The sequence below is a fragment of the Podarcis gaigeae genome, assembly GCF_964106915.1.
Source record: "Podarcis gaigeae genome assembly, chromosome: 4".
Classification (NCBI taxonomy): Eukaryota; Metazoa; Chordata; class Lepidosauria; order Squamata; family Lacertidae; genus Podarcis; species Podarcis gaigeae.
Genome location: NC_139677.1, coordinates 97523426 through 97541145, shown reverse-complemented (window position 1 = coordinate 97541145; position 17720 = coordinate 97523426). Strand labels below are relative to the sequence as shown.

The 17720-nt window shown below is 46.9% G+C and overlaps 1 protein-coding gene across 13 annotated transcripts in view; it reads right to left on the bottom strand.

The window, feature by feature from the left end:
- Positions 1–17720, bottom strand: part of TENM4 (teneurin transmembrane protein 4) — a 650537-nt gene that overhangs the window by 33169 nt on the left and 599648 nt on the right. For all 13 annotated transcript variants that reach the window (XM_083735741.1, XM_083735748.1, XM_083735749.1 and 10 more), the window contains 3 exons: positions 16565–16797; positions 15424–15578; positions 1753–2630 (listed from right to left, as the gene is read on the bottom strand). In XM_083735741.1, coding sequence (XP_083591867.1) covers positions 1753–2630; positions 15424–15578; positions 16565–16797 — 1266 coding nt within the window. The remainder of the gene's footprint in view (positions 1–1752; positions 2631–15423; positions 15579–16564; positions 16798–17720) is intronic.

The window sequence follows — 17720 nt, the reverse complement described above, 5'->3', positions numbered from 1 at the left end:
TTATTTATACCCTGCCCATCTGGCTGGGCCTCCCCAGCCACTCTGGGCGGCTTCCATAGAAACCAAAAATACAGTAAAATATCACATGTTAAAAACTTCCCTGAACAGGGCTGCCTAAAGATGTCTTCTGAATGTCAGGTAGTTGTTTATTGCTTTGACATCTGCTGGAAGGGCGTTCCACAGGGCGGGCGCCACTACCGAGAAGGCCCTCTGCCTGGTTCCCTGTAGCTTTGCTTCTCGCAATGAGGGAACTGCCAGAAGGCCCTCAGCGCTGGACCTCAGCGTTCGGGCAGAATGATGGGGGTGGAGACGCTTCTTCAGGTATACTGGACTGAGGCCGTTTAGGGCTTTAAAGGTCAGCACCAACACTTTGAATTGTGCTCGGAAACGTACTGGGAGCCAATGTAGGTCTTTCAAGACCGGTGTTATATGGTCTCGGCGGCAGCCCCCAGTCACCAGTCTAGGTGCCGCATTCTGGATTAGTTGTAGTTTCCGAGTCACCTTCAAAGGTAGCCCCACGTAGAGTCATTGCAGTAGTCCAAGCGGGAGATAACCAGAGCATGCACCACTAAGGCGAGACAGTCCGGTTCTGATTTAAAAGAGAGGTAGAGCTGGGTATCATCCGCATACTGATGAACACCCAGCCCAAACCTCCTGATGATCTCTCCCAGCGGCTGCATGTAAATGTTGAAAAGCATGGGGGAGAGGACAGAACCCTGAGGCACCCCACAAGTGAGAGCCCAGGGGTCTGAACACTCATCCCCCACCACCACTTTCTGAACACGGCCCAGGAGGAAGGAGCATTCCAGGAGTCCGTTTGAACTCCCAGAACCATTCGAAAACCAGAGTGCGTCTTCCGATTGGCTGCAGGAGCGTCCTGCAACCAGTCGAAAGCTGCGCCTGATGTCCGGCTTCCAGAAATCATTCAAAAACTGGAACACTCACTTCCGGGTTTCGATCGTTTGGGAACCAATTGTTCGGGAGCTAAGGTGTTCGGCTTCCAAGGTATGACTGTATACTGTATTTTTCGCTCCATAAGACACACTTTTTCCCTCCTAAAAAGTATGGGGGAATATGTGTGCGTCTTATGGAGTGAATGCAGGGGGGGAGGCAGGAAGGATCCCGCTCGCTGTCTTGGCTTCTTTGCTCTTTGGGGCTGGGGGGGGGGGGAACCCGGGCTTCCCCCGGCAGCCCCGAGAAGCTCTGGGAGAAGTGGACAGGCTTGATTTCTCCCTCTAAAAACTAGGTGTGCTTTATGGAGCGAAAAATACGGTATGTGTATTAGATTAGTAAGAATATGCACATCTGTATATTAATGTATGGTAATGCAGTGGTATTTTTTTCATTCTCACTCACTTTTTTCTTACTCTATCTTTTTATAAATGAAATTCATCATCACCATCACCATCATTATTATTAAAGCTTTGATAGCTATCTGGAACTTTCGTGTCCCAAAAAGACAGTGTGCCCCTGTTTACTGTGCACACTGTGCACACTGGATGGCAAAAATGGGAGAGGCCTATTATGCTCATAGTGTTCTGTGGGTTTCTCAAGGGTATCTGCTTGGCCACTGGACTACACAGGCCTTTGGTCTGATTCAGAGAAGCTCTTCCTATCTCCTTAATGTTGGCTGTGGTTTTATTGTACGTGTAGCGACTGTTGGAATACACCATGTCCTTTGGTTGGTGCAATAAATGATGGTGATATTCTTAACGCGATCTGGGATTCTGTTACACCCAACAAAATACTCACTCATAAAACGTCGTCCACCCGTTTTCATTGCTCTTGGTGGCAAGGAGGCCAGAAATGCCATGATAGGTCATCATGGCCACCTCGTGCCCCTGGGCTGTGACGCTCTTTAGGGCGCTGTTGGTGCCAATGGTCAGCCAGTAGACCTGCCCGTCCGGTACCACCAGCCAGAGCGGCATCCCGGTGGAATCCCTCCGGATGTTGACCAGGTTTCCATTGTTGTCGGTGATCAGGGTGATGTCCCCGTCTCCGGTGTAGGTGAAGTTGTAGAGGTAATCTCCGGTGGGGAGGCTCTGGGTGAAGAGGTGTTTGCCGCTGGTGTCGAACAGGTAGAGCTCTTGGTCGATGGGCGAGGACAACTCGTACAAGTTCTGCGTGTTGAGGAACGGCTTGTTCTTCCGGATGAAACGGATCCGGATGTTCCCCAGGTCAGCCACGTACAGCTCCCCATCCGCGCACACCGCCAGGGAGGAAGGGGCGTTGAGCTTGGCGTCCTTTGCGTAGCCATCGTCGCCGGAAAAGCAATCGCAGCTGACGTCGTTTTTGCAGTCGCAGCCGCTCGGCGCGCCGGCCACCAGAGAGATTTCCCCGTTGGTGGTGACCTGCCTGATGCGGTTGATCTTCTTCTCGTCCGTCTCCGTGATGTACAGGACGCCGCTGTGGGAGACGGCCAGAGCTGTGGCCGATTCCAAGGTAGCATGGATTGCCACCTTACTGAGAAGGAAGTGGTCGATGCCTGGAACCTGGCAATGCATCGGCCTCCCTGCCAGGATTCGCACTTGGTGGTTTTCGGAAATCTGCAGTACCACGTTGTTGTCAAGGACGTACAGGGAATTGTCCATCGGGTTGACCGCCAGGTCCGTAGGCCACTCCAGGCGGACCTAACAGAATGGAAAGAAGCAGAAACGGTTCTTAGGACCACCACCATTCGTGTTAACATTGCAAGAATAGTGTCCTGGTTTCTATGTGGGTTACGCAAGAATAAATGGATTGTTATTGTATCATATATCTGTCACGAGGGTGCCATTCAACAGCTCACTGGGCTAACTGCCCAGTGAGATTTGAGACGCGGATAGCTTCTTTCAGTTCTTTTATTTATCAACATGCTGGACTATGCCAAGATGGCAAAATCAACCGGGAGACTCAGGAATCAAGAAGATAAGGACCTTAAAAAAGAATGGGGGAAACTAATAATCTACCTAAGAGAACATTGTAAGCAAATTAAAACGCTAGCTGGACTTTAAGAATCACTTGTAAAGTGATGAGGTTTATGCATAACTTATAGTAATGAGAATTATGGAGAATATATTGATATGTAGATTGGTAAAAAAATTGTTACTATGATCCATGTAAGGGGGGGGAGTCACGAGATTCAGAGAATCTCATGGATTGATTTTATAACAATTTTTGTTATTACTTTGTATATATAAAAGCCAATTTAAAAAAATTTCAAACAACAACAGAAATACACAGAGACATGGAGTGTACTCCCCCTTTCTTGAGCTGTTTCTCTGAGTGCCCGCTTCTCCCCCCCCCCCCCGCAGTTACTTTCTAGCTCTTGACCCCTCCTGCTGTTTAAGGTGGCCAGCAAGGAAATATTTCTGGTTCTAGGACAGGCATAGGCAAACTCGGCCCTTCAGATTAGGCTTCCTCAGCCTTGAGACTACAATTCCCATCATCCCTGACCACTGGTCCTGCTAGCCAGGGATGATGGGAGTTGTAGGGCCGAGGTTGAGGAAGCCTGCTCCAGATGTTTTGGGACTACAACTCCCATCATCCCAAGCTAGGTTTGAGCTTCCCTGCCACTTTCCCCGCAAAAACCTGAATTGACATTTACTCTGATTCATCCCTACCAATGGTCAGGGATGATGAGAGTTGTAGTCTCAAAACATCTGGAGGGCCAAGTAATACTGTAATATTGTTATGACATAAGAGACAAACGACAGCAAAGGGGGAGAAACCAAAATCACCATGGAAAGCGGGATGCGGTCGACAAAACAAAAAAACTAAATCATGTACTAGAGTGTATACGTGGAATTTTTTTAATTAGAATATTTTTTTAAATAAAATAAAATGGATTTTTTAAAAAATTAGATGCATTACTTACTAAAGGGACTCTGTTCTACATTGTGACTTGAAACACAATGTAGAACAGCATAAGAGAAACGTGTTTGGGAACTGGGTCCTTATACTAAGATTCTGATAGGTCCTGATCGTAGCCCTTTAAACCCAAACTGCCACACTCTTAAATTCGAAGCACATCCTGCAATTATAGAGAAGGGCTCATTGTGACTCAGGATCCCTGGCAAATGAAGCATGAAGCCATGTGTCATTTCAGCTCAGGATCCGGGGATCCTCACCACGAGAGTGGCTGAATGCCCAGAGCGAAAAGCAGATATTGATTTAAATGCAGTCCCCCCCCCCCATCATGGCTGAAGAGAAGAACGGACAAGAACCATGAGCAAAAAAAAGTAAGATGACTGTTTTGGCTCAGCCCTAATCAAGAGATGGTTGCGTTTTAGTTCGCGACATGTTTTAGAAAATGCAAATTGGATAAGATCCGCCTTTGAATATGAACCGAGCTGAATCCGTCCCTCCAACCCAGCCCTAATTAGGTGATATCTCCTTATCTTCTGGCCCTGAACGGCAGCAGCTTACCAGCTTGTGTAGACCCCAAAAAATTGCTGCAAGTTGGGTTCACCTGTCCATCTTAAGCAAAAGCTACTGTCATGGGTCTAGTTCTCGTTGAGGTCGTGGATAGATGCCCGGGCTGCTCCCCTTCAGAATGCCAATGGAGGCCCATGTAAATGAATGCTCTTCTCTCTAATTAGACTGGCATGCACCAGATACAGTGGGGAGACCCCCCCCCCAAGTATATACATTTGGACATCTGTATTGGTTTTTAAACAGGCTTTTGAAAACCCATTAATTTCAAGCTGGCGAGCTTCTGATTATTTAATGGTTTATTAAATTGCTGCTGGTGGTTTAAAATGCCCTCCCCCCCCCTACACTCCTTAATTGTTTAAATTGTTTGTGCTGGACTGTGAAATGGCTTCAGGCTGCTGTTTTAGTGTGTTCTAGTTTCACCTGAATGAAATACAGTGGTACCTTGGGTTATAGAGGCTTCAGGTTACGTGTTTTCAAATGTGAAGGTTCATTATTATTTCACAAGTTGTGTATGTCTTTAAGGGCCAGGGCCAGGGCAAATAACGAGACCCAGTCTTACAGCTGTGAAACATAGCAGGTGCTGCTGAGTTGTGTTAATCGAGCTGTGTCAGCAATTGGGTATAGTATATAAGGAGCAGCATTTAGCTCTCCCATTACCCTGGGGGATGGGTTGGTGGTTGGGTCTGGTTTGTTGTTGATGTATTTAGTGTATAAGGAGTTTTTATTTTTGTTATTAAAACCTTGTTTAAGTTATTTTTGAGTCCCTTTCTAATGCATGGTCTCCCCAGCAAGCTCTCTGCAGCACTACTAAACTGCAAATAGCCAACATGTTGCCCCCTGCAAGACGGCAAAGCAATATTTGAAAAGAAATAAAAATAACATAAACAACATCAAATATCCTGCAGATAGTAAACCGGTATGTCATGGAGAGAGCTAAGTTGGAAGCCCTTGGCCTGGCATCTCATCTTCTAGGTGCAAGGGTTTTTTACGGGGTTTCTTTGAAAGTTTTGTTCTTCTTAAGCTTTCGGACTCAGCACTGCTAAATCGGAGGCAGCTTTACGGGGCATCTAGCTTAACGCACTGCACAATCCTGGATATCCAGGACCAGAGGTAAAATTTTTGTCTGGGTGGATTTTTAAAAAATTGCCAAAACGTCTCTGGCTATACTTTCTGGATGAGATATAACTGGTGGTTGAAGACTTGCTTCCCTCTTCTCCTGCCCCACTCAACAATATATCACAGCTTCTATAGCCTACATATAGTAAAGGTAAAGGTAAAGGTACCCCTGCCCGTACGGGCCAGTCTTGACAGACTCTGGGGTTGTGCGCCCATCTCACTCAAGAGGCCAGGGGCCAACGCTGTCCGGAGACACTTCCGGGTCACGTGGCCAGCGTGACATCGCTGCTCTGGCTAGCCAGAGCCGCACACGGAAACGCTGTTTACCTTCCTGCTGGTAAGCGGTCCCTATTTATCTACTTACACCCAGGGGTGCTTTCGAACTGCTAGGTTGGCAGGCGCTGGGACCGAGCAGCAGGAGCGCACCCCGCCGCAGGGATTCGAACCGCCGACCTTTCGATCGGCAAGTCCTAGGCGCTGAGGCTTTAACCCACAGCGCCACCTGCGTCCCCCTACATATAGTAGGGGCATTTAAAATAGAGAGTCATCACAGTGTCCTCTTTTTTGATCTTCAAAATATGGCAACCCTAGACATTACAGTGGTGCCTCTGGATGCGAACGGGATCCGTTCTGGAGCCCCGTTCGCATCCTGAAGCGAATGCAACCCGCGTCTGCGCGTGAACGGGTCACGATTCGCCGCTTCCGCGCATGCGCGTGATGTCATTTTGAGCGTCTGCGCATGCGCGAGTGGTGAAACCCGGAAGTAATGTGTATGACTGTACTGTTCTTACCCAGAAGTAAGGTATGACTGTACTGTTCTATGCAGTACAGTGGTACCACAGGTTACAGACGCTTCAGGTTACAGACTCCGCTAACCCAGAAATAGTACCTCGGGTTAAGAACTTTGCTTGAGGATGAGAACAGACATCGTGCTCCAAAGGTGCAGCGGCAGCAGGAGGCCCCATTAGCTAAAGTGGTGCTTCAGGTTAAGAACTGTTTCAGGTTAAGAACGGACCTCTGGGAGGGGCCACTAGGGGCGCATCGGAAGATGGCTGACAATAACATCTCTCCGACCCACAGGAGGTAATTAGGAGGCTGTGATGGGAGTAAATAGCCTCCCTACCCCTCCCAAGGTTGGGGGGGCTGCCCTTGCCTGCTGTGCCCTATACCACCCCCAAATTTGAGGGGATGGGGGCACTAGGCAGAATGCCCTCCTGTGGGATCTCGGCGCTCCTGAACGCCGTTTCTGATCCGCGCCACTAGCTGCAAGAACTTCAAAAGAATCAATTAGGAGGAAGCGAATGCACATATTTCAAGGAAGGAGGGGGAGTAAAGACTGCTAACTGAAGAGATCTCTGATAAACAAGAAGAGTCGGAGGAACAAGCATAAATCATGAGAAGATACGCCAAGACTCGGTATGGCAAAGGGACTGGATGGGGGAGGGGAAAAAAACTTTCCTTTCTTTCCTCTATGTGATTAAACAAGAATCCACCCCCTCACATCAGAAATGTCGTTTAATGACTTAAGCTGTGGATTTAAGGCTGTGTGGAGATAAATTTTCTAACCAAAACATGTTTTAAGAAGATCGTGGAATGTACAAGAGCTTTGGAATGACGCAGTTAAAAATACCGTCGCCATATTGGCAAGCTCTGTCGGAAGACTTGAGTCTGGGAGGAGAAATAGAAATGCTTTTATATTGTGTGTGAGACTCCTCAGAGGGACTTAAGAACGACAGTTTGCGAGATAAATGATGGAAAGAGCGATGTTATTTATGAAAGCGATGATATATGGAAACCATCTCGATATGAGGATTGGACGAACGGAAAAATTCACACAGGATTACAATTGGTGTTTATCTGCTTAAGGAGATTACCAGAAGAGATCATAAGGAAAAAAGAAAAAAATGTACGAACAAGATGAGATGTGGAAACAGCAAGATGAGACTGGATAGAATTATGAACTTTATTTGGACTGATTTGGATATTAACGCAGTAGCAAGAAGATGATCGGAATCCCCCTTCGGAACTTGAAATATGGGTCGCCTCAACAAAAATTTAAAATTTGGCTTTGTAATTCGGAATTTATGTGATATGATTTGATTTGATTGATTTGATTTGATTATTAAAAAAAAGAAAAAAAAGAATGGACCTCTGGAACAAATTAAGTTCTTAACCCAAGGTACTACTGTATAAGGTTGGGGAGGAAGAGGGGGAGAGAGAGATATACTCTGCTACTTAGTATACATGTTGGGTACACAGAATCACTTGGGTAGGTTCTCTTTCGATTCGTTTATTATATTTCTTTGGTAGTGACAGAGCCATTGAGAGAGAGAGAGAGAGAGAGAGATGGAGAGAGATGGAGACCACCATCCCTTCAGGTAGACGAGAGATCAGTCCTACCACCCAACAACTTAGCTTTACTGCTTCGGTGGGAACTAGGCCACCGACAAAGCTGCGTCTGGTCTCTCTTTCCCCCCCTCCTTTTGGCTCCTGGCCCTCCTTAACCCTTCCTGTAGTAAAACATGACAGCTTGTGGTTTCCCCTTCAATAATGCATGCCTCTCTGCCTTGCCGATAGCCTTCTGAGCGCCTGCTACTACGCTTGCAACCTTGAGTTAGCATCAAGAATGTAAGTTTATTCGGAAACGGCGAGGGAATTCCAGCCCCCTCCCTTTCTTAAAACCAATTCCTTGTCAACAACGACTGCTAAATATTTTATGGCTGCTGGTCCCTCACTGCCTGAGGGGCTCTGACTGAAGAGACCTCGAGAGCGGCTTTATAGGATGAAAGAAGGGAGAGTTCCCTAACCGGGGTGGTTTTAAAGAGACCTATCGCCAGCATCTGCGAGATGCAAGCGGGAGACTCGAAAACGGGTCCATCGCCTTTGAAAGAAGGAAGAATGAGAGCCTGGGCTCCAGATGGCTGCTTTCTAAAAGCTTTTGCAAGGACTATATAGAGAAGATGTATTGTATGCATTTTTCAAAATGCAACCAACGCTGAGATGGAGTTGGGGAAAGCTTGGGAGCTGGGGAAATATGATGGACAATAAAGCTTCCTAAAGTTCAGTTGGAATAATAATAATAATAATAATAATAATAATAATAATAATACCCTGCCCATCTGATTGGGTTTCCCCAGCCACTTTTTGCACCTTCCAGAAAAATATAACAAAAATAATAAAATGTCAAACATTAAAAGCTTCCTAATACAGGGCTGCCTTCCAATGTCTTCTAAAAGTTTGGTAGTTCTTTATTTCCTTGACATCTGATGGGAGGGTGTTCCCCAGTGAGAGTGCCACTACCAAAAAGGCCCTCTGCCTGGTTCCCTGTAGCTTCACTTCCTGCAGTGAGGGAACTGCCAGAAGACCCTCAGAGCTGGACCTCAGTGTCTGTGCAGAACAATGGGCGTGGAGACACTCCTTCAGGTATACTGGGCCGAGGCTGTTTAGGGCTTTAAAGGTCAGCACCAACACTTTGAATTGTGCTCGGAAACGTACTGGCAGCCAATGTAGGTCTTTCAAGACCGGTGTTATGTAGTCTCAGCAGCCACTCCCAGTCACCAGTCTAGCTGCCACATTCTGGATTAGTTGTAGTTTCCGGGTCACCTTCAAAGGTAGCCCCACGTAGAGCGCATTGCAGTAGTCCAAGCGGGAGATAACCAGAGCATGCACCACCCTGGGGAGACAGTCTGCAGGCAGTTAGGGTCTCAGCCTGCATACCAGATGGAGCTGGTAGACAGCCGCCCTGGACACAGAATTTACCTGCGCCTCCATGGACAGCTGTGAGTCCAAAATGACTCCCAGGCTGCGCCCCTGGTCCTTCAGGGGGCACAGTTACCCCATGCAGGACCAGGGAGTACCCGACACCTGCCTGTCCCCTGTCCCCACGAAAACAGTACTTCTGTCTTGTCAGGATTCAACCTCAATCCATTAGCCCGTTAGCATGCCTATATATAACATACAAAAGTGAATAACATTAGGGGGAATTGCATACAACGTTGTGTACGTTCAGACAAATGGCTGCTGGCTTAGATGGCTTTAAGAAGGGGGCTGGACAAATCCACAGAGGGGTCTATCAACAGCTATTTAGCCATGTTAGCTGAACCCCCACATCCCAAGAGAGCATATCTCTAAATAACACTATCTGCCAGGTGGCAAGGAAACAGAGGTGTGTTGTTACTGCCATAGCTTGGGACATACATGCCAACTCTAATAATAATAATAATAATAATAATAATAATAATAATAATAATAATTTTATTTATGCCCCACCGCCCTTCCTGGGTCAAAAACTGGGCTCAGGGTGGCTAACAACAAATTTAAAAGACTTGATTATAAAAGCAGCATAAAATACATTATAAAAACATGAATAACAATAAAATTCAAAAATCAATTTATGGGGAAATAAGCATTAGATAATCCCCAGGGCTAGCTGGCTGAATTGGTCCTACTTGGGCCAGTGAGGAGGCCAGGGGAGAATTAGCTGTGGGGTCTCAGAGCGGGTAATCTTCATAAAAAGGGGAGGGGAAGGGAAATAGAAGATCAGGCTGAATTCAAATTAAACGCCAGGCGGAATAGCTCTGTCTTACAGGCACGGCAGAAGGAGGTTAAATCCTGAAGGGCCCTGGTCTCATGGGGCAGAGTATTCCACCAGGTCGGAGCCATCACAGGACCTGGCCCTGGTGGAGGATAGTCTGACTTCCTTAGGGCCCGGGACCTCTAAACTATGGTTGTTCATGGACCTTTGAGCTCTGGGTGCCTGAGCACCCACAAAATTCCCCATGAAGGGGCTGGGAACCCACAAATTAAGGTGCACGCTGCATGGCACCCATGGTCCTGGGTACCCACAGTCACGGGGCCAAGTTGGCACTCCTGCTGTGGGATTCCCCCAAAGCTGGCTACTGTGGAGAAAGAAGAAAGGATCAATGGGCAAGTTAGGCCACATCAGAGCTATTATTGTGTTACATTCCCTGCCCACCTTCTCTAGCTGCTTCCCCAGGGAAGACTGGTGTGAGGAGGTCTAGAGGCAGCCATTCCAAAGGCTCAGCAGATAACTAAACAAGCTGTACAGTGGTACCTCGGGTTAAGAACTTACTGTATTTTTTGCTCTATAAGACTCACTTTTTCCCTCCTAAAAAGTAAGGGGAAATGTGTTTGCGTCTTATGGTGCGAATGCAGGCTGCGCAGCTATCCCAGAAGCCAGAACAGCAAGAGGGGTTGCTGCTTTCGCTGCGCAGTGATCCCTCTTGCTGTTCCGGCTTCTGAGATTCAGAATATTTTTTTTCTTATTTTCCTCCTCCAAAAACTAGGTGCGTCTTGTGGTCTGGTGTGTCTTATAGAGCGAAAAATACGGTAATTCGTTCTGGAGATTCTGCCGCCGCCGTGCAATTTCTGTTCACATCCTGAGGTAAAGTTCTTAACCTGAGGTACTATTTCTGGGTTAGCCGAGTCTGTAACCTGAAGCATCTGTAACCTGAAGCGTCTGTAACCCGAGGTACCACTGTAGTTTGGTGGTGCTTTTAAAGAGGACTTAAAAAATAACAATCTAGTTTGAGTGGAGAGATGGTGGAGGAAATCACAGGTCTAAGTATGTATCAGGCCCCTGCTTGCAGAAGGGAAACCACAATGTTCGCCAAGACAGATTTTTTTTTTAAACAATCAAACTTTACCTCTGGTCCACCAGGCAGGTGACTTTTGTAGGGCTGTAATTTTTATCCCGCTCATAAATGGCAGACGGTGGGGTAGCTGCCACAATGGAGCGGGAGCAATCTTTTCAAATTAGGGGGAGAAAGAAGCAAAGGAACAGGTGCCAGGTGGATGCCTGGAAATTGCATGGGTGGTTGTGGAAAGAAAAGAAAAAACCCCATTGACTTCCATTGTGCCTAACTTACAGTGCTCAAGCTTTCCAGCTAGGAACTGTGGTTCCGCAGAACAAAGTTTCATCCCCCAAGCCGTAATAATAATTATTTGAGGCGTGCAACCCCTGGCAGATTTAGAGGTTATGGCTCCAGGCTGGTGCTGATTATTGGGACAGACAGTGCCCCTGAAAACCGAGCCCTGAGCAGCATCAGTTTGCCTACCTTGTGCTAAGAAATGCAGGTGCCAAAATAGATTTTTTTTCCTATATAAAAAAATAAAAATAAAAAATTGAGCAGCTGGACTGAAAAAGCCCAGCATGAAAGCCATTTGCAATCTGAAGCAATTCAAGATTCTTCGTTTTCCTGCTGCTGATAATTTGGGCAGAACAGACTTCAACCAGTTTCTGAGATATTAATTTGAACCAGTCCCACTCCAAAATGCACTGTGTCCAATTTAGGAAGTCTCCGACACATACGGAAAGAAAAAGTACTTCCAATGAGCAAATGAATTGTATATGTAATGGAAGACCTGAAGCCATTTTGAATTTAGGCTGCATTGCGATGTATATGCTGACTCCTAATAATAATAATAGATTATTTATAACATGCCCGCCCTGCTGAAGCCAGGCTCAGAGCGGCTAACAACTAGAAAAGCAACACAGCATTCTAAAATCATTTTAAAATCAATTCAAAATCAAATTAAATTAATGGCAACCATTGGGCTATACTATCATATATTGATTCATCTCTCTCTCTCTCTCTCTCTCTCTGTGACACAAATTGCCAACTGCAGTAGTCTCTTAGCCATTGGCTGAGCTGCAGTGATGTCAGAGAATGCTCATATTCTGAGGGCAGAATGTTGACAAAGCAGTTCAGTGGCTGGAAAAGGGAAATGGCTTGAGATGAATCCTCTTCCAAGGGCTGGAAGGCAGGTGGTAAAAGACAGGGACTTAGATGGCAAAGGAAATGGGGATAAAGTCAGAAGGCAGCTGCAAAAGGCTCATCTAAGCCAGAAGCTGAGGCTCCAAGACTTTGGCCACCTCATGAGAAGAGAAGACTCCCTGGAAAAGACCCTGATGTTGGGAAAGATGGAGGGCACAAGGAGAAGGGGACGGCAGAGGACGAGATGGTTGGACAATGTTCTCGAAGCTACCAGCATGAGTTTGACCAAACTGTGGGAGGCAGTAGAAGACAGGAGTGCCTGGCGTGCTCTGGTCCAGGGGGTCACGAAGAGGCGGACACGACTAAACGACTAAACGACAACAAGCCAAGGAGGCAGAGGAGGAAAGAAAAAGCGGAGTCAGAGAAGCTAGAGAATGAGAAGTGAATGAGAAAGGAAGGTGAGGGGAAAACCTGAACGAGAGCTAGGAATGGGCTTTTTCGTTACTACGGAACAAGTTCCCCAACCTGGTGTCTTCTAGATGTTTAGATTACAACATCAGATCTGACCTGCTGGCTGGGGATGATGGGAGCAGCAGTTCAAAATCTCTGGAAGGCCCAGGTTGGCAAAAGCTGTTGCAGGCAAAAAGTAAACAAGACAAATAAGAAAGTGAGGAGGAGTTAAAGAACCTTTTAATGAGGGTGAAAGAGGAGAGCGCAAAATATGATCTGAAGCTCAACATCAAAAAAACGAAGATCATGGCCACTGGGCCCATCACCTCCTGGCTAATAAAAGGGGAAGAAATGGAGGCAGTGAGAGATTTTACTTTCTTGCACTCCATGATCACTGCAGAGGGTGACAGCAGTCACGAAATTAAAAGACACCTGCTTCTTGGGAGAAAAGTAATGACAAACCTAGACAAAGAAGAAGAGAAGAGGAAGAAGAGTTTGGATTTGATATCCCGCCTTTCACTTCCTTTAAGGAGTCTCAAAGCGGCTAACATTCTCCTTTCCCTTCCTCCCCCACAACAAACACTCTGTGAGGTGAGTGGGGCTGAGAGACTTCAAAGAAGTGTGACTGGCCCAGGTCACCCAGCATCTGCATGTGGAGGAGCGGGGAAGCGAACCCAGTTCCCCAGATTACGAGACTACCACTCTTAACCACTGCACCACACTGGCTCTCAGAGGACAAGATGGCTGGACAGCATCTTAAAAAGCAGACAGCATCTTAAAAAGCAGAGACATCAGCTTGCCAACAAAGGTCCGTATATTTAAAGCTATGGTTTTCCTAGTAGTGATGTTTGGAAGTGAGAGCTGGACCATAAAGAAGGCTGATCACCGAAGAATGGATGCTTTTGAATTATGGTGCTGGAGGAGACTCTTGAGAGTCCCGTGGACTGCAAGAAGATCAAACCTATCAATTCTGAAGGAAATCAGCCCTGGGTGCTCACTGGAAGGACAGATCCTGAAGCTGAGGCTCCAATACTTTGGCCACCTCATAAGAAGAGAAGACTCCCTGGAAAAGACCCTGATGCTGGGAAAGATGGAGGGCACAAGGAGAAGGAGACGACAGAGGACAAGATGGCTGGACAGTGTTCTCGAAGCTACAAACATGAGTTTGACCAAACTGCGGGAGGCAGTGGAGTGCCTGGCATGCTCTGGTCCATGGGGTCACAAAGAGTTGGATACGACTAAATGACTAAACAACAACAACAACTTCATGAACACTAGGGGACAGGCAGCTGAACGGTCCATGCAGGTAAAAGATGAACTTAAGGAAAGGAAATAAAAATGCATATGAATTTGACACAACCAGCAAAATATTTGCAGGTCTCCAGTTCCACAATATTGATTGTGTGCACACAGTGTGCCAGTTGCTGTTCCGATGTGACAAAGATGCTGTCCAGAGTGCTTACAGTCAAAAGGACATTTAAAGCCCAGCTTGGAACACAGGAAGTGGCTTGAGAATAAGGAGACAAATCAGGCCGTTTCTGCTCCCAGAAGACCTCTGCACTCAGCCGGATAATCTAGTTTCCCAGACTCCAAATGTGTGATGATGCAGCTGGGAATCCCTACATTACTGGAGTTTGAGGGTACCGCAGATTGAGAGTTCCCATGTACCTTCTTTCCAAAAACATTGCAGAATGCTGATTTCAGTGCAGACAGGCCAAAAATGAAGATATTGGAAGGTCGTGAGACAGGAACGAAGAGGATTTATTTGTGGTGGATACTTTGGAATGAGCAGAGTTGTGGCAGCCCACGAGAACCTTTGCGGAAGCGTTTCCTATTGAGCTGTAGTGATGCCACGCAATAGCTTCACCAAAGTTGCCCATGTGTTGGAAACCTCAAGGTCAGATGACTGCAATGCCCTCCATGTGGGGCTGCTCTTGGGGGCTGTCTGCAGGCCAGTTGGGGCAGATCAAGGGGTAAACTGGTGCAAATACACCTTGCTTGTGGTATTTGCAATGGCTGCCAATCTGTTGCCAGGCCAAGTTCAGGATTTTGATATTAACATAAAAGGTCTTACATAGCTCAAGACTGTATACCAGGCGCCCCCAAACTCTGTTTTGTGACTACAACTCCCATCATCCCTAGCTAACAGGACCAGTGGTCAGGGATGATGGGAATTGTAGTCCCAAAATAGCTGGAGGGCCAAGTCTGGGGATGCCTTGCTTTATACACTCAGAAGGTGACTCACTGCAGTCTGTAGGAAAGCTTCTCCTCCAGGTTCCTAAGATGTCAGAAGCCTGCTGCAAATGCAAATGTGGAAAAGCATTCCTGTCGATACATGACAGGTGCTCAGTATTTTCCAGATTTTCCAGCTGGATGAAAAACCTCAATTTTTTGTATCTTCTTTAAAAAAATGTATATTCTATTTTTTTGGAGTTGTTCTGAATTGCTGTTTAGTTGTTGTTTTTAGCACGCTCTGCACATTGCCTCAATTACTAAACGGCGACGATAGAATATGCATAAACATTCCAACTTCTGAGCGAGAAGGTGCTGTAACAGAATGTGGGGAGGCAGCGCAGCCTGAAAGGAAAAGGTGCCTGGAGGAGGAAAAGGTAATTGGCTTGCCAGACAAGAGATGGAGAAGTTCTGCCGTGGCAGATGACGCACAGTTTTGACAGTGGAGAAGGAATGAAGAGGCCTTAAATACCTGGGATATATCCATGACTGAGTCACAGCTCAGAGGCCGGGCGGATGTTAGGTCATTGGAACCGAGCACCGTTGAGATGATCCCGTTCTGATCGATGCGCCGGATCATGGTGCCATCCACAAAATAGATGAACCCAAATTTGTCGACTGTGATGCCTGCGAAGAGGAAACAAAACCAGCTTGGATAACTGCGCAGAAAGAAATTCACTATATATATATCTATAAAGGTAAAGGTAAAGGAACCCCTGACCATTAGGTCCAGTCGTGACCGACTTTGGGGTTGCGGCGCTCATCTTGCTTTATTGGCCGAGGGAGCCGGCATACAGCTTCCGGGTCATGTGGCCAGCATGACTAAGCTGCTTCTGGTGAACCAGAGCAGCGCACGGAAACGTTGTTTACCTTCCCTATTTATCTACTTGCACTTTGACGTGCTTTCAAACTGCTAGGTTGGCAGGAGCAGGGACCGAGCAATGGGAGCTCACCCCGTCACAGGGGTTTGAACCGCTGACCATCTGATCAGCAAGTCCTAGGCTCTGTGGTTTAACCCACAGCGCCACCCGCATCTTTATCTATCTATCTATCTATCTATCTATCTATCTATCTATCTATCTATCTCTATCTATCTATCTATCTATCTATCTATCTATCTATCTATCTATCATCTATCTATCATCTATATCTATCCACACACAACAACAACAACAACAACAACAACACACAAATGCATGTTTGTTCTGAAAATGTGTTTGGCATCAATGCATGGCTGGCAGGCACTTCGTAACGACGGCTCAAGGGAACCGTCATGTCATGTGATTGGCAGGTGGGGCTGCCCCTCCCACCTGTCAAGGTTGCCCTGCAGGCAGCCTAAAAGATTCTCCCACTTCCTGGAAGGCTGGGATAAGGACTTTTGCAGCAACCGTTTTACATGTAGTGACGAGATAATTCAAAAGTGGACAAACTCTGCTTGGTTGAGCCCTTGACGTACACCAACTAAAATTACGTCTGCAGCGCTGCCAGCTAAAGATCAAAGGCATTGGCTCACCCCATTTTTTAAAAGTAAAACAACCTGAACCTCCTAGGTCAACCCAACCTGCCTGTTTCAAAGCCACTGCATTCTGCTAAGGAACGGCTGCCCCTCTTACCCCTAGGGTTTGTGAGCGTGGCCTCCGTCGCTTTCCCACCGTCTCCGCAGCGTGTGTCATCAAAGGGAAGGCACTGGTCTCCTGTTCCGGCCACAACCTCCGAGTTCTTCACAACGTCTTTCACCACGGTGATCGACTTGATTCTAAAGACACGGCGGCTGTTGGTGTCGGAGAGGTAGATGGATCCAGAAATGGGGTCCGTGGTCAGGTAATACTTATGAGCAGGGCTATGGCTGCAAAAACAAAGGAGGCAGGATATTGAACTTGTTCCTACATTCTCAGGACGACAATCAGGAATCCCGCTGGAGGTGTGATGATGTCACAGCACCATGCAGCCAATCAGGTTTGGCTATACGGGCGATGTCAAATGAAGCTCACACATTGCCTGAGGGCAAAGGCAGAATGTGCTCCCATTATTGGAGGAGGAGGAACAATGAACTTTTGTCCCCTGACAGTTGGCTCTTATGTAAAGTGCAATATTTTTCAGACTCCTCCCCCCGAAAGCTGAGGCGCAAGAGTGAGACTTGTGAGATTCAGGTCTCACTTTATTCGTGTGTAGCTCTGATCTGATCCTTATTCATTCCTTGAGATTATGTCACTAGACAGAGGGCGGGATGCTCACAGAGTTATGTGGAGCGCCCAGTCCAGTGGCTGCATCCACACATTACAATAACCTCGGTTTATTATGCATAACAGCATGCTAGTGCATGCCGTTGGATCCTTCCCACGTTGCTCTTTCCCTGGAGAAAGAAGGTGAAAACAAACTAGGAGGCTATGATTACGCTTGGCTCCCTATTACATCCAAACTTGGGATTGTGGCCTTTTGCTCCCTGAGAAACCAGCCTCCCTGCTCCAACCCTCTTTCTGAAGAGAATTGTAGATTATGCTTATCCGCACTTATCTTTCGCCTCACATTTTGCTAGGCAGAGATCCACACTTTCCTGGTTCGTCTCCAAGCATGTTTATTATTATTATTTGGTTTGTTTAACCCCAACCCTTTCCCCAAGAAAGCCTGATCTCTACTGCTGAATCGGAGCAAATGGCAATTCAGGTTTCCGCGGGGAAAGTGGCAGGGAAGCTCAAACCTGTGCCTAGAAATATGGAACAAAGATTAAGTGTGGATAAGCCCTTCATTGAGGGGAACCAGAGTCTCCCA